The 22,399-nt window shown below is 48.8% G+C and overlaps 1 protein-coding gene across 26 annotated transcripts in view; it reads left to right on the forward strand.

Annotated features, from left to right (window-relative positions):
- Positions 1–22,399, forward strand: part of SLC4A11 (solute carrier family 4 member 11) — a 134,979-nt gene that overhangs the window by 36,483 nt on the left and 76,097 nt on the right. For 2 of the 26 annotated variants that reach the window (XM_086889697.1, XM_086889708.1), the window contains exons 1-2: positions 11,119–11,682; positions 12,296–12,464. The exons of 9 other annotated variants lie outside the window; for them this stretch is intronic. Coding sequence is in view for 7 of the 17 variants with exons in the window: in XM_086889687.1 (XP_086745813.1) it covers positions 9,993–10,218 (226 nt within the window). In the remaining 10 variants the exon portion in view is untranslated. Of the gene's footprint in view, positions 1–5,206; positions 5,763–7,649; positions 7,768–7,907; positions 10,219–11,118; positions 11,683–12,295; positions 12,465–22,399 lie in introns of those variants that run through there. 15 more of the 26 variants (XM_086889701.1, XM_086889712.1, XM_023926642.2 and 12 more) reach the window with 12 other exon arrangements.

Here is a 22,399-nt window from a genome sequence, read left to right on the forward strand (position 1 = left end):
TGTTTATCTCTGCCCGAGACATACTCATTAGGCAGCAGGACTCTTTGTGTAGCTGTAACATCATTTTAAGGGTAGGATTTTCCCAAGATTTTCCCCACAAAGAAACCAGAGCAGTGGAAAACCATCTTCTGCTGAATGTCCTCTCTTCCTCAGTGGGTGCAGCGGCACGGCCGAGCCTCAGCAATCCCTCTGTGCTGGAGAGGAGGGGCAGCTCTGATCTCTGCTCTGTGACAGTGACAGGACCAGAGGGAATGGCTGGAGCTGGGTCAGGGGAGGTTTAGGTTGGAAATGAGGGAAAGATTCCTTATCCAGAGGTTGGTGGGGCTCTGCCCAGGCTCCCCAGGGAATGGGCACAGCCCCAAGGCTGCCAGAACTCCAGGAGAGGTTGGTATCTCAGGTACAGGGTGGGATTGTTGGGATTTCTGTGCAGGGCAGGAGCTGGATTGGATGATCCTGTAGGTCCTTTCCACCTCAGGATATTCCACACTCTACCAGTGTTTGCTGTGTCCTGTAAGGATGTGTTGGGTCTCTGGCAGCAGGGAGATGGAGCCTGGGCTCTCCTGCAGGGTCCTGGCACGTGTGTGACAGCCCCTGTGTGACACAGGGACCCCAATCCTGCTGTTAACCAGCCATGGAATGGGGATGTGCTCTGACAAGCTCCATGGAGAGATTTCCAATTGCTACAGGAGGGAACACTGACACCCAGGCACTGAAGGGATAGAGCAGAACTCAAGCTGCTGCTTGGGAGATGGATTTCAATCCCACACTCCCTAGGAAATAACTTTTTCCTTTACACCAAAATTGACCACAATCATTGTTGCTTCAAACTCGGGTTTGAAATTTGCCCTGGGATGGACTGGCTGTGCTCAGGAGGACAGACTGTGGCTGTAAGAGCAACCAAGCCCATGTGCTGCTGCTCCTCTCTCCCCCAGCATCAGAGAAGGACTTGGAGCTGCTGGAGCAACTCCAGAGGAGGCCACGGAGCCGCTCTGAGGGTTGGAGCCCCTCTGCTCTGGAGCCAGGCTGGGAGAGCTGGGAATGTTCACCTGGAGAAGGGAAAAATCCAGGGAGAGCTCAGAGCCCCTTGCAGGGCTTAAAGGAGCTCCAGGAGAGCTGGAGAGGGAATGGGGACAAGGGCTGGAAGGACAGGACACAGGGAATGGCTTCCACAGCTAGAGGGTGGGGATATTGGGCAGGAATTATTCCCTGTGAGGGTGGGCAGGCCCTGGCACAGGGTGCCCAGAGAAGCTGTGGCTGCCCCTGGATCCCTGGAAGTGTCCAAGGCCAGGCTGGACATTGAAGCTTGGGGCCACCTGGGACAGTGGGAGGTGTCCTGCCCATGGCAGGGGTGGCACTGGATGGGCTTTAAGATCCTTTCCAACCCAAACCATTCCATGATTCCACAATCCTCTCCAAGCTGCAGTTCCATTCTGTGGCTCCTTTCCAGGGAGGCGACAGTCAGGTGGGAGTTACTCCTTTTTTGTCTCCTTAAACACCTCCTGGAGGTGGGAGATCTTTACAAATAAATGAATCCTGTTTCAGGGTATGGGAAGGGGCTGTGCTCGGGGCAAAGCCTGTGCAGTGACCACAGTGGGGATGTCTGAGCTCTCGGTCCTGCTCTCATCTCCCCGCTCTAGCCGGGGGTAGCACGAGTTGGCTGCAGAGTCTGGCCTAATAAGATCTGCATGTTGGCATGGCTTTGGCCAGGGAGTTTCTGCCTCCAGCTCTGGCAGAGCCTGCTGGAGACTGGCTGCCTTCCCCAGCTCCTGCCACTGCCAGGAGGAAATCACCATCTGGGTGCAATCTGCAGCTGAAGGAGCCTGACCTTCCCAGCAGCTCTTGGTTGAGCACCAGCTCTGGCCCTCACTGGGCTCCTTTCCTTGCTAGGGAAAAAAAAGATTGTGCAGGAGGGAGACAAAGGAATGAGTGGTTTTGTGCATTTTAATCAAATATAGCTGATTTGTTCTTTTGTGGGAGATGACTCTCACCTTCTGGCTGGGAGCATGAGCAAGGAGCAGCACAATATTGCCTTTGTCTTAAAGCTTCAGATTTCTGGGGGTGCTCCTTGTGCAGCTGCCTCTAACCCCCTTGTGCTAAAGGGACTGTTGTGCCTTTTCCTGGAGCTGTTCTGTGAATTTCATGGTCTTCTCTCTCCTATTTGGATGAGCTTCTCAGGTGGGGGCAACCTTAAAATATTTGACTCTTAAAGGAGGTCTTGATGTGCTCCCTTTCACCTGGGTGAGCTGATGTGGTTCAGTTTAATACTTCTTTGTGCCTTTGTGAGCTCAAAAGGCACCAAAAAGCTGCTAAACTCACCTCAAAAGTCTCAAAACCTGCTCAAATTGCAGGCTCCCTTGGCCTCTAAACTCAATTTCTTTGATTCCTGAAAGCAAACCTGGTACCTCAAACCAGCCTGAGGGTCTGCTGAGGGCAGCCTGAAATGCTGATCCTGAAATGGGATCCCCAGAGCTGCTCTTGTGGGATTCAGCTCCAGGGGTGAAGCCAGAGAGCGCTGAAGGAAACAGTGGTGGGATAAACACTTAAAACCCATCCCAAATGGCACAGAATCCAAGGCTGGAGTTACCTGGGAGTTCCCAGCAGGTCGCTGCTCCCTCTGCTGTGCCTTTGACTGCAGTGTCCTGCAGGTGCTGGCACGAACAGGATGTGCAGCAGGAGCTGGGAGGAGAACTCAGCTTTCCCTTGAGCTGCAGTCAAAGCAGCAGGAGGTAGGGTGGGATTTAAGGAGTTCATGATTCAAACTGAATAAAACAACCCAGGCTGCAGGTATGGTAGTATTTAAAGTTTTTATTTGGATCCCCTAAGCAACTTCTTTGCTTTTGTTTCAAGTCTTGGTTGGTGTCACAGCTTGGGAATCCCAGTGCTGCTTCATGAGGATGGGATAAGGGTTTCTCTGCAATGCTTGGGTCCACCTAGTGTTACTCTCTGTGTCCAGGCTCTTGCAGCCTCCAATGTGAGGCCATCAGAAAGAAAAAATAATAATAATAATAAAAAAAAATATCAATCAGAGTCTTGGAAAAGCATCCTGCTAAAAAGCAAATACACCTGGCATCTGTCCCTGGCTTGGAGGGAGCCCAAGTATCTTCTGCTGGGATACTCGGCTGATCCTGCTGGACCAGGCAAGCAGGTCCTGTACGATCTGGTTGTGAAGCAAAAATCCACTTCCCGCTGGTTTCCAGCCACAAACCAGCCTGGCTACAAAGAGCTGCTTAATGCCAACCAGTCAGTCAATAAGAGAGGAAAATGAACTTCTGCCTGCGAGGGAGGTTGGCTTTGTGCATAAAGTTAAGAACCTGCTGGAGGGGAATGTTGGGATGAGGCTCCTCAGAAGCTGATGGGCTCAGGGAAGGGTGTAACTCCTGCTCCTTGGATCCAGCTGCCCCTGGGTGACTGTGCTTGGCTGTGACAGTGGAGAATGTCTGCAAAGAGCAGGTCTGGAGACGCTGGGGTAGACCAGAGAGCGCCAGACACTGAAGTATCTGATGTCCCCTCTGGTGCCTGGCATTGTGTCAGATAAGCTGATACCCTCCAGAAAATGCTGCTGGTGAGGGGGCTGAGATTTCTAACATGGGACAGGCACTGCTCTAATGATAATTTATCATAATGGGGAAATATGGTTTGGTATATTGAAAGGGAGTTAATATGGGGCCAAGTTTTCTACCGTGAACTGAGAGCCCACAGGATGTAGGACTGGAAGGGATCTCAGATCTCCTGGAAGAGACTTCCCAGCCCTGTGAAGCTGTCCTTGTATGCTCTGGTGTATTCCACAGTCCCTCCTGGTTATCCTCTTCCAGGAGGAGCTGGCAAGGTGATGGTGGGGGACACTGAGCTCCCACTCACCTGGTGCAGCTGCCACGTGCTCAACGTGTGCACATTAAATCTTGTGTTCAACATGTACAGTTTAAGCCATCCAAACAAGGATTCACTTCCACAAAAAATGCATCTTCCCAACCAACACAACTGGATTAAAACCAAATCCCCCCTGCTTTTTTTTCCTCTCTTTTTGGGTGATGTCCTTGTTTTGGCTGGGATAGAGTTGATTTTTTCTTCCTCAGGAGCTGGTAAAGTGCTGTGTTTTGGATTTAGTATGGAAATAATGTTGGAGTAATAGCTTTAACCTTCAACTTTTGGCAGAGAGTTTCCCACCTCAGTTAAAAATGATGTCAAATGCTTTCCTGGGTGCTTTGGGGTTTTTTTTTTCCCTGGATGTAGTTTGTTGATTCAGAGGATGGGGAAGGTTCACTCAGGACATGCTGCCTTTATGCCAAGATCTGTAGCAAACAAAAGTCAAATTGTCAATAAGATTTTATTAAACCTTCTTCACCATCCATTTCCAAATATCCAAATTTTATGCCTGCCCCTGGATCTCTGGAAGTATCCAAGGCTCCAGGGCCTTGGAGCAGCCTGGGCTGGTGGAAGGTGTCCCTGCCCATGGCAGGTGGGGTGGCACTGGCTGGTCTTTAAGGACACTTCCAACCCAAACCATTCCAGGATTCCCAAATTGCTGTAGTTGGATCTGTTGAGACCCTGCCGAGGAAAGAAGAATCAGAAGATAGAGAAACAAAACAGTCCAGTCTTTATGGTATAAGAACTTAAATGTACCTGTTTTTTCCTTAAAGCAAAGGCTGCAGGTTGCTTTTTTCTGCAGCTGCTTTTCAAACTTTGTCATTGCTGCTTGGTTTGGTAAAGAACCTCAAGCTGCCTTGCTGTGCTGTGCCCCAGGGATTTATTTTGACTCAAAAGTGCCTGTGCCAGGCTATTTCAGAGGAATTTTGAAGTGCCAGAGAAAACCGGTCTGGATGATGGGACTCCATGGTGTCCATGAATAGACCTGATGGGAAAAGCAAGATTTCTCAGTGCTGTGCTTTTCCCCTGCTCTGAAGTTATGAACATCATCTCCCCTGCTAATGATTCCAGCAGCCTGGATCCCTGGAAAAATGAATACAGATTTAATTTTTCATTGAAGGGAAGAGCCTCAAAGCAGGGCCTGTTGTGCTGGAACACGGTGGGATGGCTTTAACCTGAAGGATAAATGTAAATATAGATATGAATTAGTACTAGGAGCAATTTTTTCAGTAAGAAAGAGGGTGGTGAGGCTCTGACACAGAGTGCCCAGAGAAGCTGTGGAACACTGTAGAAGTGTCCAAGGCCAGGCTGGACAAGGATTGGATCAACCTGGGCTAGTGGAAAATGTCTCTGCTCATGGCAGGGGGTGGCACTGGGTGATCTTTAATAATAATCTTTAATAATAATCAATATATTATATAAAAAAACTCCACAGTGTCCCCGAGGAGGGGTCTGGGGGGCAGGAACTGCCTGGGCTGTGTCGCTGTCCCCGCCGGGACCGCGGGCGGGCTTTAGGACCCGGCCGGGTGTGACACCGCCTGTCCCTTCCCCTTCCAGCCGCGCTCCTCACTCGGGACTTTCTCCAGCTATTATTATTTATTTGATTATTATTTTTTTTTTTTAATTATTATTTTTAAATTGACGCCTGTGCGGGGAGGGGGAGGAACGCGCGGGGGGGGTGGTGTGTGTGTGTGTGTGTATGAAAACCGAGTTCTCCCTATTTTATATTTTTTTTATAATTATTTATTTTGACGAGGAGGGGGGTGGTTAATAAGTAGCGAAGTCTCTGCCCCCCCTCCCCCGCCGGCGGTGGGGAAGGCGAAGGCGCGGCGATGGTGAGGACGGGGTGAGCGGCACGGCCATGGCAGCCCGGCGGCTCTTCCACCTCCAGCCCTGCGGTGAGGGGACACTGGGGGGGCTCTGGGGGGACCGGGGTGTCCCCATGCCACCCCGCTTGGCACCCCGGCTCCTGCTCTTTGTATCGGCGCAGGGGATGCGGTGGGCTTGGAGGGGACGCGTCCTGATTTTCCCTCTTGGGATCGGGGCGGCGCGGGGGAGAAAGAGAGAAAAAAACCTTTTTTATTTTTAATTTTATTTTTTTTTTTTTTTCTGTTGGTAAATCTGCGGGGGAAGATGGTGACACCCCCAAAGTTGAGCGGGATGTTCTATCCTCGGGGATGCGGTGGGAAAAAAAAGGAGCGATGGAAAACTTGGGGTCCGGCTGTTCCTGGGGTGTTTTTTATGCCCCGATTTTACTTTTTTTTTGCACCCAGCATGGGGAGGAGGGCACGGGGTGCTGCTCAGCTCCGCTCTGCTGCCTGCCGATGAGGTTGCCTGACTTAGTGTCGGTGCAAAAAAAAACCGCAATAAAAAGAAGGGGAAAAGAGAAAAGAAAAAAAAAAAAAAAAGTAGAAAAAGCGAAACTTTTAATATGAATAGCTGGGACAGCTGTGCTTACAGGCAAAGACCCCCAGCAAGGAGTTCAATTGAAACGGGTGGGGGGGGAAGGAGGGGTTTAAATGCACTTGGGAGTTCGCTTTGTGATTTCGGGTGAAGTCTCGGAGTTATTTTTGCGGTGTTTCCCCGCTGCAGAGGAAGCGCTTCCTTCAGCGCTTCATGGCCGCGGCAGCGCTGGGTGCCACAGGGGCTTCTGTGCTGGACCACAAGTGACTGTAGGTGGCACAGCAGCTTTGTCACCCGTCCTGTCCCCGGACTTCTCTTGAGGATCAGTGCCCGGAGAGGATTTGTGCCTCCGGAGTTTTTCCCCGCTCCAGTTTAATGGAAAAAAAAGTTTTTATTTATTTATTTATTTTTATTTATTTTCTTTTTTATTTTATTTTTATTTATTCTTAGAGCTTTGCTCTGCTGCTTTTTAGTGTCTGCCTTGTAGTTCTTGAGACCTGGCGGTGTCGCGGAACAGAAAATCATGGAATGGTTTGGGTTGGGAGGACCATGAAGTTCACCTCATTCCACCCCTGCCAGGGGCAGGGACACTTTCCACTATCCCAGGCTGCTCCCAGCCTGGTCCAGCCTGGCCTTGGACACTTCCAGGGATCCAGGGGCAGCCCCAGCTTCTCCATGTGGATTTGCACGTGGAGAATCCGCAGGGAATTTTCCCCTTTCCCCCGAGCTGTTTCAGTGTTTGCAGGATTCCTCCTGGATTGTCTCTAGGTGTGAGCTCAGCCTTGTCCCTCCTCTGCCAAATTCCTGCCCCTCGAGTGCCGGAGCACTGGATAAACCGCTTGAAGCCAGGATTGACAAAATCCAGCTGTGCCTCACCTGGCTTAGCGTTATTGGGTTTGTGGCTGCTTTTTTTGGGGTTTTTTTTTTTTTTTTTGGGAGGCTTGGAACAGCGATGCAACACTTTGAATCCTGTCTGCACAGCAACCTCAGTCATTGCTACCCCTCCTGCGAGCCGCCCGTCGCCGCTTCCCGGCTATAATCGGGATTTGTTGGCTAATCCATCTCAGCCAGAGCCCTCCCGTTTTGAAATATCTGTGGCTTTTGTACAGTTGGTGCTCCGTAAGAATGATGGACCGCAGAGGAAGTTCCCCTCCGGCTCTCCTGTTGTTCTTTGGCAGTTTGAATGCTTCAGCTTGTTTAAATAAATGCAGATAAAAAAGGGAGGGTTGGGGTTTTTTAACTGGAGCCCTTGCTCGACCCACCCGGTGGCATAAGATATCTGTGTGTAAGCTCAGAGTGGCTTGACTTCTAGTAAAGCTGTAGTAAATCATTTGAGGCTGTAAACATTTATTAAAACAAGCTTTATTTTTGTGTTGAGTCAGTGTGAAAACAAAGATGTCTTGGGTTTCAAAGGGAAAGGATCCGCAAGGGAAGCTTTCTGCCTTGGCTTAAAGGAAAGTGTCAGTGAGAAGTTGGATATTTCAGCAGAAGGGAGCTGAGGTAAGAGTTAGGGTCAGATTTTAGCTACAGAGTTGGAATTTAATCCAGAATTATCAGACATAGCCTGGTGCTGTTCAATTTGCTTGTTGTTTGGTTTGATCTTCCTTGCAGGAGGCAGCTGAGGTAAGAGTTAGGCTCAAGGTCAGGTTTTAGTAGCAAAGTTGGATTTTAGTCTGGAATTACTCAGCTTAGCCTGGTGCCATTTTATTTGCCCGTATAAGACTAAAACCTCCAATTCTGTCCTGGCAGAACTGCACTGATGCTCTGCATAGGTCCTTTATGCCTGAGGACAGGTGTTAAATCACGTTATTTAGGGAAAGCTGCTTGTTTGGGTGTTTTTTTAGTAATTCCAATACTGTGCTGTGATCCAGGTGTCTCTGGGAAGCCACAGGAACCTTTCTGTTGCAGCAGGCTGAGTTACCTCCTCCTAAGGTGAACCCACTTCTGGAGAAGTCCTGGTTCCTTGTGTAGGATTGCCGTGGGAGTAAACAAAGCTCAGGATGCTTTAATAACTCATCATCATCATCGTGGAGCTGTTATCTGCGCTCTGAATACGCAAATCCTTGCCAAGACATCCAGCACAGGTTAAATCTCAGCTACTTTTGCTGTTACCATCCAAGCTGGGTGGTTAAAAACCGGGAATGCTGAGGCAACTCCTCAAAGTTCATCCTTACTTGAGTCTGAGCAGTGTTGTGTGATTGTGAAGTTTGCAGAGCAGCTCCTTCGGGAGTTTGTGCTGGGACCTGGTGAAGCTGAAAATCTCGTTTTATTTTCTTTTTCCTCTTTTTTTTTTATTGGAAATACAAGTTGCTAACTCTGATCTGGGCTGAGCTCCCCAGAAAGGCTCTCTGCAGAGCACGGTGACACGCTGGCCCAGAGCACAGCGCTGCGGGCTCCTGCATCTGCCAGTGCTGGCTGTGATATCAAAGGGCTTTGCTGTCACTCATAACTCCGTGGGTTTTTCTACTCCCTATTTCTAAATACATCCCTGGCTCTGACTCCCAATTAAAACCAGCAGGACTGAGGGCTTCACTCTGCCTCTGGTGCTGAAGGAGGTTCTGCGAGCGCTGATGAGCCAGTGGGGCTGTGATTTGGGTAGGGAGCGGAGGCAAGGGTAGTGTCAATCCTCAGACATTTGCTGAGAAAGTGTGAGAACATGGGGAGAAAAGCACGAAAACCAAGCCACGGGAGTGGATTACACTTCAGGCTGGTGTTGGGTGAGGACTTTTCTTCCCCACATGTGCTTTGGGGTTCCCCAGGTTTGAAGGACCTGATGGAAGTGGCAGGAGAAAGGCTGGTGGGGCTGTGGTGGGATGTTGCCAGCAGTGCTGATGGGGGCTGTGGTGTGCAGAACTAAGATTGGAAGCTGGTGGAGAGAAGATCTCAGCTGGTCTGTGCTCAGAACTGGGCAGCCTTTGTCTCGAGGCGTTCAGCTTGGGCAAACAGTGGGGATGGAGTGAGTTCTTACTGGGTGTTACCCACTGAGAGGGGCTCAGGAGTGGAAATTAGGAGGACAGGGCAAGTTGGGAGGAGGATGAGGTGACCTTCCTCCCCTCCTGGTGTTGGGGCAGGTGCTGGCACCCTGCAGTGCCCACCTGGGCTCACCCCTGGGACAAGCCACCCCACGGGATGCGGCGTAAGGCGCCAGGTTTATTCTCCTTTTTCCTCTCGCCCGCTGCCATCTCCTTTTCCAGGAGTTAAACGCCTCTTCCCCCTGCTCCGAGCCTAATTGCGTCCCCAGGGTTTAACACGCGTGTGTTTGTTTTATTCAACGTGTTGGCTGTTCCCACCGGAACAGGCTGATTTTTCTATTTTTTTATTTTTTTTTTTAAGGATCGGGCTTTCTTTTATTTTTTTTTTTGCTTATTGTGCACAACAAGCTCCTGCACAAGATATTCGTTGCGGGAGGAGGTGGTGGGGTGGGGGGAGGAACTGTAGTAATGCCAATACTTCTTGAATATTATAAACCTGGCTTATCAGCCCGACGCAGAGCTGGAATTTGTCTCTTCCTGTGCTGCATCTCTGCTTTCTGAGAGGGGCGTTTAAATACAGGCTGGAGACGCTGCTTTGCCAGTGTGCTCTGCTGGGCTCTGACAGCAGCAGCGAGGCTGCTCCGCCGTCTTTGGGGTTTCTTTTATTACTCTTTTTTTTTTTTTTTCTTCACTAAATAATCCTTTGGGGGAAAAAAAAAAAAGAACTTCTCTGGGAGAAGGCTCTGAGACTGCATGTCCCAACAGTACGCGCTGCAGGAGGCGAAGGGAGACGCGGTTTGCTTCGTACCTGGCTCTCCTCTCTTCTCCGTCCTGATGGAGCCAGCATCCTTCTGCTACCCCCGGCTCACCTTTCTCCGCTCGCCCTACGGCCAGTTCGGGGCCAGCGCCGGCTCTTCCCAGGATTTGGCCCCGTGGCCGCAGCGTTTGGTGCCTCAGAGGTGGAGCAGGCCGGTGGATGGTGCGTGAGCAGGGCTTGGAAGGGTTGGGACAGGGCAGCGGAGGAGGCCAGTGGGGTTTGAGGAGGTTCTGGAGATGGTGGTGAAGAGGGAGGCAGCGCAGGTGGGACCTGGAGGATGGGTTGTGTGGTTGTGGTGATGCTCTGGGACCTCTCTTGATCTCACAGCTTGGCTGTTGGCATCTCCACCAAAGAGCAGCTCTGGTCCCTGCTGCACCCAGGGAGAGCTGATAAACAACCTCAGCGTGGAAAAAATTAAAAATAGAAAGTGATCTGAGCCAGTCTTTTGTTTCCTAAGCTTGTTCACTTGCTGAAATGAATCCGGCGCTGTGTGAAACCTGAAATACCTGCTGGAGGCTCAGCGGGCTCGGTTCACCTTTAGGGTTGTGATGCTGTCAGGTGTCCTCTAAACTGTTAGTGAAGGTATCAGGTGTGGGGATAGAGGAAGGTTTGAAGATGTTCTAATGCAGGTTTGTCTCACTGTGAGGAATTACCTTAAAAATTTCAGCTTGGTTCAGATCTTGCTTTAATGTAATATGGGGAGCTTGGTGAATCCTGCTGAGCTCTCTTAAGTGCTAATCCTAAGGATGGGAGTCTCAACTTCTTATAAAACTTTTTTGTGGGGAGGATGTCTGGCTCAGTGAGGTGTTGTCCTGATTTCTCTTTAGAGGTGGAGCAAGGAATGGGACTGGAGACCTCCAGGGGTCTCTTCCACCCTCAAACACCTTCTGAACCACCCTCTACCTCCTTAGCATCTTATTGCCAGTCCGTGATGTGCTTTACCTGGAAAAGCTCGTCAGGTGGCACGGCAAGAAAAAAAAAAAAAATTAAAAAAAAAAAAAAAATGGAGGAGACTGGCTGAGCAGTCTTGGCAGAGAAAACGCGTGGGAGGTGTTTAAAAACACGCACTGCTTGTGGTTCTGTGCACTGGAAACGAGCCTGTGGCAGGGCCTGGGGATGGGGCTAAAGGGATGCCCCTTCCCCAGCCGGGTGCTGCCTCCCCTTGTCTTGCTCTGGGAAGTGTTTGCTGCCTCCTGGTAAATATCATCACTGGGAATTTTTTTACTCAAGTCCCAGCGATTGTCAAGAGTTATTGTAGTGGGGGAGTGACCCAGCCTTGCCAGCATTTGGATAATTCTCTATTTATTTCTGTCTTATTCTTTTAGGGTTCTGCCTTTTCTAAGGCTGAGTTGATGTTGCTTTGGGGAGTTTGTTTTTTTTCTTTTTTTTTTTGTTTTTGTTTGTTTGTTTGGCCAGCTTAGACCATTCCTCTGGGCTTTAACTATCCAGCTGGGGGAGACTTGGCTTATTGTGCTGAAAATCTCGAATTGTAAGGAAAGTGAAGCAGTGTGGAATAGGCTGGAGCAGGAGGAGAGGATGTGGCATCTTCCCTCTAAAGCTTTTTAGGCACCTCATGGTCCAGCACTGGGCACACACAGCCTGGGATTTAAAGTCCCCTCGGATGAGGTGAGGTCTTTCAGCTTTAAATTCTGCAACTTGCTGCTGGAGCACAGACTTGCTGCCCTGTTTCTCATTCCACTGCATGCATGCATTAACCCTTGCACTGCTTGCTGCCGTGCAGCTGAGCTGGGTGAAACCCCGGGGCACGGCAGCTGTGTCTTTAAGGAATTTGCTCTATCTCCCTCTCAACAGCAGGTTTTTTTCACCCCCCCTCCTCCTTTTTTTTTCATCCTCTGGCTTTCCCTGTACTTCTCTCTGTAAGGTACAGCATCTTCTCACTTCAGCTGAGCCTGGCTGGCATAGAGCTTTTTTTTTTTTTTTTCTTTTTTAAGGAGGCACAGGAGCTTTCTCCATCCTGCATCCAGCAAAACTCTCCGGCTCCGGAGCGCTGGGTCGCTTTAACTACTCTATTTTTGCTCTTGGAGGCAAACAGCTCCGAGAGGCGGTGGGATCTGGGTGGCTAGAGGAGGAGACAACCCAAAGCTTTGGCTGGGGCAGTGGTGGCATGTGCAGAGGTGCTGCCCAGGTGTGGGGTTGGCAGAGCTGGGCTGGAGGTGTCCATCTGGGAGCTAATGGGTCGCGCTCTCACTCCACCCATCCGCCGCTCGCCAATTGGAAGTGAGGGACAAAGATGCTCTGGATGGATTAATATTGGAGCCAGTGAAAAAGCAGGAGCCGGAGCTGCCTCGGCCACCTGAGCGAGTGGCCTTTGGGGACAAGTGCTGGTGGCTCGGGGGGAGCAGCCCTGAGGGGAGCAGAGGCATCTCTCTCTTGAAGAAGTAGTGCAGGTAAGTTGTGGGCTTAAAACCACCCCCCAAACTGAAGCGCTGCTGTTGCTGGGTGATGCATTTGGTCAGGAAATCTAAAAAAGCAGCTCTGCCAGCTCTTGAATTATTTAATTCACTAAAGTAAGGCAGTGCTTGATGTATTTTCTATGGGCTTTGCTCTGCTTCGTGATGATATCTATTGCCTGTGCTGGATGTCTCTGTGTTTAAGGATGGAGAATGCCTTTTGAATTCCATTTAAATTAACCAGAGTGCTGGCTGTCGGGGTTTGAATTTAGTTTCAAGGTATGCATGGGGAGATGAGTGCTGAAGAGCTTCTCTGTTCTGGTTTTTCTCTTAATTAATGGCAAAACATCTTCCCAGCCTGTCAGTGAGCTTTACATAGAGCTGTTTCACTTGGGGGAAGTGCGGTGCTGAGTGGAGACAAAATCATGGATGTAGTGTGTCTAAAATGCTCCCAAACATCATCCCTGGTGCTGTAGCCGTGGAAGCCTTGTAGATGAACCATAAACAACATCTTAATGAATAACATTATCTCACGGTGTGTCAGCTGCAGTTATTTCATCGCTGGACTGGGGCATTTTAATTTTGGATTGATGATGGACAGGAAAATGGGATGTGGTGCTGCTGCCTCTCCCCCCACCTGTGTTGTTGTTGTCACTGATGTTGTTTTATGGCTCCTAAACATGGGAAACTGCATGGGGTGGTTTGTGTTATCCTGCTGAGCCTGGTGGGAATTGCAGACCCCGTTTCTGGGGGGATGGATGAGGCTGCAGAGTGCAGCTCCATTTGGGTATCCTTTGGGCTGCTCTTGCTTTTCGTGGCAGAGGGAGATTTTCCTTTCTGAGTCTTGATGAGAAGCACAACTGCAAATGTGTTTGGTGATCAGGTGGCTGGGTTCAGTGCTCTGCTTCTGCTCCTAGTACAGACCTTGGGTTTGGCCTAACTTCTGGTTTTCTGGGTTCAATCTCTTCCATTTTGGGGGGTGGTGGTGGGAAGGGGTGCAGGAACAACTTTGCTATAAAAGCTTGGCTCAGCCACTGCTGCCTTTTCAGCAGCTGTTTTCATTTCTGGTGGTGATAAGATAGCAGGGGTGAAAAAAACTTCGTAGAAATTCACTTTGTTCCAAAACATGACCCTGGTACCCAGGAGGAGGGAGGGATGTTCCAGAGAGAGACTGGTGGTGCTGCAGCATCTCTTCTACTTAACCCCCAAGAAAGGCTTATTCCTTTTACCAATTTACTCCTCCCTGCTGATTAATTTTTACAGTATTTCCACATTTAAACCCCTACAGGGAGCAGCTCCCACCCTCTGAATAGCCCCAAGTCAGTGAAATGTTGTCTTAACCATTTTTGCATGGTTAACACAGTGCCACTGCAGATAAGTGGCAGGTGGTGGCCTCTGGAAGACCTGCCTGTAAAAAGAAGGCAGATTTCAGCAGAGAAAAATATCTCAGGCATCTTTTAAAATCCATCTTCAACCCTGACCAAGGTTTGGGGCTGTTGCAGTGTCTCTTTTTCTTTTGGATTAAGAGTGATGAGGCTTCTGATATGGCCCTGCAAGGGAAAGAGCTGCCTGAGAAGCTGTCAGTAAGAGTTAATGCTTTCTAAATTATTAAAATGTTTCAGGAAAAGTCTACTGAAGAGCCTCAACTGGCCTGATCTTGGGCCTTTGCCAGCTTGTGGGATCTCTGGAGGTATTTGCTGTCTCTCCTCTCCATGTAGCACTTAAGCAAGAAATCCTTGCAAGTCTTAAATCACTTTTTTAGAGGCTCCAACAAAACAAAACCTCCCCCTTCAATCTGTAAAAAAACCCAACAAAACAACCAAAAAAGAAAGAAAAAAGGGGAGAATATCCAGAATAGTCCAGCAGCCAAATTCCAAATTGTTGCTGGTGCCTTTGCTGCTGAAATTGTCCTGCTCACCTGTGAAATGCTGGCCAGGAAATCCAGTGGATGAGGAGTGGATATCCCGTTGGGAAAGCAGCTGCATAGCTCTGGATGTGCAGGGTGGCTTCCTCTTGCAGCTCACCTCTGGGAGGCAGCCTCGGATATTAATTGTTTGGGTGGGCTAAATTGTGATGAGTCAATCTGGAGAACGTGGTGCTCCTGCTAAATCCAAACAGCCTTTGTGGGTTGGTTTTGTTTTTTTTTTGGGGGGTCGGGGGGAGGTCTCTGGGAGCTGTCACTGCTGCACCCAGTGACTCTTTATTAGCTGGTTTTATTGCAGTGGCTGAGCTGGAGGAAGCTGAGGAGGGGAATTGTTCAGTGCAGTGAGGAAAAGGCTTTGAAAACAGCCACGTCTGATCCCTGAGCCTGTGTGTGGGTGTGTGTTTGCCTGGCAGGGAGCAGGCAGGAGGATGCTTCCTGCTTTATCCCTTCAATATGATGCTTTATTTTCCCAGCCAGCCACGGTGAAAATTGGTTCTGGGGTTTCATTTACCACGGTGACCCGTGGCAAAACTTAAAACCTCCCCACACCATTTCCATCCTCAGAAGAATATCCAGCTCCTTGTGTACAAGCCATGATGTGAGCCTTGAGTGCCTGCTGAGCCTCAAAGCCACAGAGTTGTGTTTTCTGCCTGGACCAGGACTGGGATGTCATCCCATTCTGATGGAGGAGACTGTTTAGATGGATCCGTGGAGCAAAACTATATCCAAGTGACTTGGGATAGCCCTGGAAATGTCAGAGGACTGGTTTGTGTTCTCCAAAAATCACAGAAATGGGACATTTGCAAGGGATGTGATGTTTAGTTTGGATAATCCAGACCTCTGAGTCCTAAAAACAGGGGTCTGGGGAAATGAAACCCTTCTGGGAGGCAAAGAAGTGCTGAAAATCCTTTGGGGATATTTCTGGTAGGCGGATAGGGGAATAAACAACACATCAGTGCAATCCTGTGGCAGGAGGAACATGTTAAACATAAAGAGAGTTTTAAACAATTATTTAACAGAAACATTCTTTCCTGTAAGGTTTGCTAGAGGACATGTTTTTACATCAGGGGGGCAAAGCCTGTGTCCCTGCAGGTCTGAGTCTCTGGGCTGGAGCAATAATTTCCCCTCAAACTGGGCTACTTAAAAGCACCTTCCTCCTCAGTGTCTGCTCTGAACAGCATCCAAAAGATTCATCTTCCCAAAGTTTACTGGGGTTAAGAGCTCTGGAGTAGATTTAAATCTTTCTGGGGCATGGCTATCTCCTTAACTGTTTTCAGGACCTCCTAAGTTGATTTCTTGTAGGTATTTGCATGCAGACGATGTTTTAATCAACCCATTTAGGTAAAAGTCTGCTGTAAATATCCCTGTTTCATTTCCCAGCGATGCCAGCCCCTGCTGGTGCACCCTTCTGCTGCCTGTGTTAAATCCCCAGGTGTGCTGTGCCTTTTCTTCCTTCAGGGGCTGTGTTTTTCCTCCCAGCCTCATGAGGAGGAGGAGGATGAGCTGAGGAAGGTGAGGGGCAGCAGATGCAGGCAGAGGGGAGCTGCCCTCGCTGTGGGTACCAGCTGCACTGTGGGGCACTCTCTGCTCTTCTCCTGGTGCTGCAGGGAGCTGTGTTGGGAAGATATTTTGACATCTGTGGTGGGTGGAACCGGGGGGGAGCAGCAGCACAGCTGGTGCCCGTGGAGCTGGGTCTGTCCTTGCAGAGCTCTTCCCTGCAGCCCTGGCACCGAGCTGGAGAAGGGATGAGCTGGGGAGGGATGGGGCTCTGCTGTGCCTTGGGAAGGGAGGGATTATCCCCCTCAGGCTCTGCTGGGGATGGATGGGTGTCTGCTCTGACAAAGGAAAGTGAGGCTGTAAAGCTGTGCCCAAAAAAAGTCCTTTAGTTGATCTTGACTCAGCCCTTCAAGAAAAAACTCCCTGGGACTCCCAGTGCGGATATTCCCCTTTTAATGACTTACAAAAGGTCTTTTTGGCCCTCTTGAATTTTGTCTTTGATGTTTTCCTTTGCCTTCATTGATGCTTTTTGAGGAAAGGTCTGTGTTTGGGCACCATTTACCAAGCACTTTCCTGCCCAAGTATTGCCGAGCATCCCTTACTGATCTTACACTTCCTTGAATAACAGTGATCAGTTTGGAAACCCTGACTTCTGTGATTATCTTTTTCCTTTTTATTTTTATTTTTTTTTCTTGGTCACACCTCTCTAGGCATGGAGAAAAACAAGTCAAATCTCCAGTTCTTGTCCTGTCTTGTCAATTGTGATTGCCCAGACCAGCAGCACAGGGGCATATTCCAATCTCTGAGCCAGCAGGAGCTTTGCTTTCACCAGGCTTTTCCAGCTGCATTAGGTGGAGCTGTGGGAAGGAATCAGCTGCTGAAGGTGTAGATAGAAATGAGAAGTGGCAACTTGAGGCAGAATAGCTTTTTGCTGTCCATTAATTCTTGCTGACTTGGGTGGTTTTAAATGATATGCAGGGAATGTCTCCACCAAGAGCCTGTGCTGCTTGGTTCTTCTTGAAAACTCCCAGAATCTCTTGTTTTAAGAGCACAAGGGAGACTGTTGGAGAAAAACTTTAATATTGACATATTTGGAGCTGATGATCTCATCTGTGATCAGATCTGCTGCCTGTCAAGCTCCTGTCCTATTCTGCTGTGATGCAGTTGTGTTATCAAAGGAGTCTGAGGCTTCCTCGTCCTCCTTCAGTTGAGCTCTTGCTGCACACTGAGATTTTTAAACTCCATTTCAGTCAATGCTCCACATAATTAAAAAATTCCTCCTCTCCTGTTTAAATCCTGAGATTTAAACTCTCAGGTTTCCCCTGAGGTAATCTTTCCTGTGTGAGTGATTTTTCTTTTAAGTCTGGGTTTCTGCTGTCTTTGGGTGGAGAAGGGGAGCAGCACCATTTGGTTATTGGGTATTTAAAACACATAAATTGTGACTCTCCCCTTGCTCCAAATTGCAGGAACCTGAATGCAGCTTCCAGATCCCTTGTCCTGGGATGTTAATTCATGGGTGGAGAGAGCAAAGAATAAGAATTTAATAGGAGTTTAATATTGAACACTGGGACTGGGGAGCTTTGGATGGGGGAAGCTGCATCATCTTCCACCAGGCTGAAGCCTTGGATGAGACCATAAATTTGTCCAAACTGGGATTGTCCCTGGATCAGTTTGAGGGGGTGCAGCTTAACTGTAACATTCTTCATTTTGCATTCAATGAGCTCCTGGAGTCAGCTGGAAGTGGCCAAAACCTTTCTGCAAAGAAAGTCCTGCATGTCTCCTGGGAAGTAGATTTCTTTCCAGTTATCCATCCCATTTCTGTGTCGTTCTCTGACTGAGCAGTTCAGTATGATGCAATAATTGCTAATTCTTCCTGGGAGGAAATAAGCAAAGTCTAAAGGCTTTGTCAGCACAAACAAGTGATTTTTGTGGTAACTTCTCGCTTGCAGTCTGTCGTGTTTTGCTTTATCAGCTTTGAGGCAGGACATTGCATGTGCTGGTGACTCTCAGAAATGTCCTCAGAGCTCCAGCAAAAAATGGTGGAAATTGAGGTTGTTGAAGAAGCTGTGGCTGCCCCATCCCTGGAAGTGTCCAAGACGGGGTGGGAGGGGGTAGAAGATGTTGGAATAGGGGGTTGGAACTAGATGGTCTTTAAGGACCCTTCTGGCCCAAACCATTCCGTGAAATTGGGGTATTGGAGCGCATCCTGAGTAAAAGATAAGAAGATATTTGATGTTTTCTGATCGGAACTTTTGGGGTAACTAAATTTTCCAGATGTACGAGCTGCCCACGAGAGACAACCCAAGAGCTGCCAATATTAAAGGGCCTGTAAATAAAAATGTTCTTCCCAAGTACCTCTTTCAAACTGGTGTTGTCTCAAAATAAACTCCAATTCACTATCAAGGCAATTGTTAAAGATTTACCAGAGAGAAATTATAAAAGCCAAGGGCTGTGGCAGTACTTGTAGAAAGCTTTTGCAGAGCTGTGTTTCACTTCAATATAAGGCTCGTGCTGCAGAGGGCTGTTTACTTGGAAGATGCCAGCACCAGAACATTGTAATTGAGTTACCCAACTATCCTGAGAATGTGTTTTTATTCATAATCCTCCAGTATTGCAAGGCTCAAGAGAACTTACTGCTAAGTTTAAAACAAGAGAGTCAAAACGGGTTATTAGATCGGAGACGCGGTGCCCACAGGAATTTAATAATGGAGGATGGCATGGCAGGGGTTTGTTGTTAAATGTAAATGTAAAAATGATAAGAATGCAAGAAATCAGGAAATATACCCACTTCTTGTCTGGTGCTTCCCATGGTGGATCAGCTGTTCTATAAAACCAAGAACCTTAAACAACAGCAACACTGACTCTGCTATCAGCTAAAAAAAAAAAGTCATATGTAGGTCTGGTGGAAGGTGTCCATGGCAGTGTTGGGCTGGATGGTCTTTTAGCTCCCAGCTCAAACCAGTCTGTGATTTTCTGATATTCCTCTGCCTTGGTGGCTCTGGGGGTCACTGCTGTTGCCTCAGCTTCGAGGGTAGTGGCTTAGCCATGAAATCTTCAGCTGTATCCTTGAGTCTAGAAAAGGCAGCTTTGTTTTCTCTTTTGCAGAGCTTCAGCTCTTCACCTCTGAATTCAGCACTCAGAAAGCTCAGAAATTTTCCTTTTGAGAAAGGAAAGAAGTGGTAACACCGTGTGCCTCTCCAATTTAGTCTCATCTAACAGACGTCCCTGCGGGGAATAAGGTTGGGGTGGCAGTAGGAAGTTATTTTCTGGAGTAAATTAACATTTAGAAAAGAAGAGCATGGCTTAAATTGTCAAAAGAGAGCTGCACCGTGTGGTTTTGGTCAGACTCTGGAAGATGGCACCTTGTTCTGCCTTTGGATAGGGAGAGCAATTGGAGAGTCTGGTTGTCCTTGGAGGTGACAGGTGAGAATGAGTCTGGAGAGAGGCAGGACCTCTCTGAGAGACAGCAGAGGCACAGGAATGAGTTGTTGCGCTGTGCATCTTTGCTCCTTGGGGTAGTGCTTTCCAGCTTTGTCTCTAGAAGCCTTTGTCTTGCTGAAATTTCCTTGCTTGGGTTTTTTTCTTTAATTGTTGAAGCCTTTGAAAGAAAACCCGGGTGAAATAACAGGCTTGGTGGATCTGAGGGTGTAGAGAGGGGGAACCCCTGAGCCCCTGCACTTTGCAGGCTGGAGGAAGATTTATCCTTCATGGAAGCACTGCTGCAACTTCAGGCAAACCCTGGAGCATTATCGTGTTGATGCCTAATGAATTTGGAGACTTGTACTCCTGCCCAGGCTTCCCTAAGCCCAGCGATTGCATCGATCACCGCGGTGTTTCATAACTGGCCCTTGGTTGAACTCTTTTTAATTTCAGGAGTGGAAGGTGAGGTGGGGAGAGGCAGTGCAAGGTTGGTGTGTGCGTCAGGCAGCGGCTGCTGGAGCAGAGCGGGCTCAGCCTTGCTGTCAGCTCCGCGCAACCCGAACCCATCGCGGCAAAACCCGGCCAAGGAGCCGAGACCTTGGATGTGAAATCCCGTAAGCGCCGGGAGAGGGGAGCAGGTGGAGCCTGCTGATGTGTTTGTCTTGCTGGCTGCTCCTGAGCCTGCACTTCAGCACCAGCCAGCTGGCCTTGTCCTTAGCTAGCATCCTCAGCATAAGGAATGCTAGCTCCTGATGGGGGAATGCGGGGAGAAAGGGACTGGGGCGTAAGGAGGAAAGAGATTAATTGGGCTCCCCCTGAGAACTGTCTGGTTTGTTCTGCTCAGTTCAAAACTTGGGGTTGTTCAACCTGGAGGTGTCCTCTTCATTTCAAGATGTTTCCTCCTAATTTATCCAAAGCTGGGGCAGAAGTTTCTAGGGTGATCTTACTGTGACATTTTAGTGCTTAAAGGGGGCCTTTAAGGAAAGTGGGGACAGACTTTTTTAGAAAACCTTGTTGGGATAAGACAAAGGGTGATGGTTTTAAAATAAGAGGTTTAGATTAGACATAAGGAATAATGTTTTTGCAGTGATGGTGGTGAGATACCAGACCAGGTTGCCCAGAGATTCGGTGGATGCCCCATCCCAGGAAATGTTCAAGATGAGGCTGGCTGGAGTGCTGAGCAGCCTGATCCAGTTCCAGATATCCCTTCCCATGGCAGGGAAGGTGGAACAGGCCTTTAGAAATCCCTTCCAACCCTAATTATTGTGTGAGAAAGGTGAATGTTGAATTCTGTAATGCATCAGAGGTGCAGATGCTGTAGCCCCCAATTTACCCTTCCTTACCTCCACTTGTGCTAATCCCTGACCTTCCAGCTGCTCCCGTGGCTCCCTGCCTGTGTCTGGGCTTGTATAAACACCCATCACCTTTTACCTCCTGGGCACGCCACACGCAGGTTCCTGATGTTAATGTGCCCCTTCCGTGGGGGATGTAACAGCTTTTCCAAAGGCGCCAACAAGGCTGTTTGGAAGTCTGAATTGGGTTGATGCTGTGGGACAGCATTATGTTGGGAGAAGACAAATTACCAGGGCTGGGTTTTTGCCAGGATATAGTAGGGTGAACGCCTGACTTTTTTTCTTTATTTTTGTTGTTTTTTTTTTTTTTTCCCCAAACGTGCCATTGCATCTTTAATTACAAGGTTAAGACCTCTGTTTTATGACTCATCTGAAAAAAACAGCACCTCCACCATAATTACCCGAGCATGTTGCCGGGGGGACTGTGGCTCATTAGTGACTCAGAGGAACCACTGGCACCTAATGAAATGGCACTGCCTGCTGTAACACCCCAGCCTTGCCCTTTTCATGCCTGGTCCAAGCAGAGACCAAACCAGTCTCCCATAAAGGTGTGATGCCAACCCAGGCAGTGCTGCAGTTGGAAGGAATTTCTGAGAAGAAATCAGACAATTCCTGATCGTTAGACAGCGTCAACCTGCAGAAATAGCTGTGTTCAGTTGAAGGAAGAGCTGAAGGTCTCATTTTGCCCAGTGAAGGATGAGCATGTTCCTTCAGGCTCCCTCAGAAGCCATAACAGGAGTGAGAAATGGATAAACCATCCTGGTGGGAATGTGGGTTCCTTGGGTAATCCGCCCGCCCAGGCGTATTTTGTTTGTTTCCTTGAAATACGTAAATGCAATCATTGCACAATAAGAGCCTCTTTAAAAACTTTCCTTTGATCATTAACATGCTAATCAATCTGGATGGATCTTCTCCTTCCCTTCCAGGTGGAGGGAAACAATTGACTGGTGTAATGGGTGCCCCTTGGCCACAGTTCGGTGCCGTTTGTTCCTCCAGCCCATTGTTCTGGGATGAACTTTGGAACATTGTGTTTCTCCCTTGGACCAGACACTTGAATTACCCTCTGGTTTATGTGCTGGCTCTTTTTCTCGTGGCCATCAGGGTATCCCTTCAAGAACCTGTCGGCACTGGAAGGTCTGAGGGGTGACAAGTGACAGGGCTGGGAGGTGCTGCCGTCAGTGGCGTGACTGTGCATCCGTCATGTGCACAAAGGCTCCCGGGGGAGCAGCAGGAATTATGAGGCCTGAAAACGTGGCACACTGTACATGGGAATAAAGAGTCTGCAACCTGGGAGCCAAAAGTTACGGAGCACAGAAAGGGTCTTGGGGAAACAGTGTCATACCTCAAAGGAAAAGCAGGAAGCCTAATCTGTAGAACAATAAGGCAGGCAAAACCTCTTTCCTTGTTGGCCCAAATTCATCCCAGGCTTGCGTAGGTAATGTTTGATTAGCCTAATGAAGTGGGGAAAGACAGAGCAAACCTATTCCTCTTTCTGATTGCATTTTGGCTGGGAAGAAGAGTGTGAAGAAGCAGCATCGAGCCCCAGGTTTCCAAGGGGCTGCTTGGGTGACTCTTGCTCATGGTTTGAAATCAAGAGCTCTGTTACTCATGTAAAATGGGCTGTGCACCTGTCCAGGGGAGCTGCTGCCTGTGCCCACGCAGGCTGAGCTGTCACTTTTTGTCATCATCTGGAACAGCCAGGCTGGGTTTGGGCACCAGGCTTTGATCACACCTGAGAG

This window comes from Cyanistes caeruleus, chromosome 5, assembly GCF_971803275.1.
Source record: "Cyanistes caeruleus chromosome 5, bCyaCae1.hap1.1, whole genome shotgun sequence".
Taxonomy (NCBI): Eukaryota; Metazoa; Chordata; class Aves; order Passeriformes; family Paridae; genus Cyanistes; species Cyanistes caeruleus.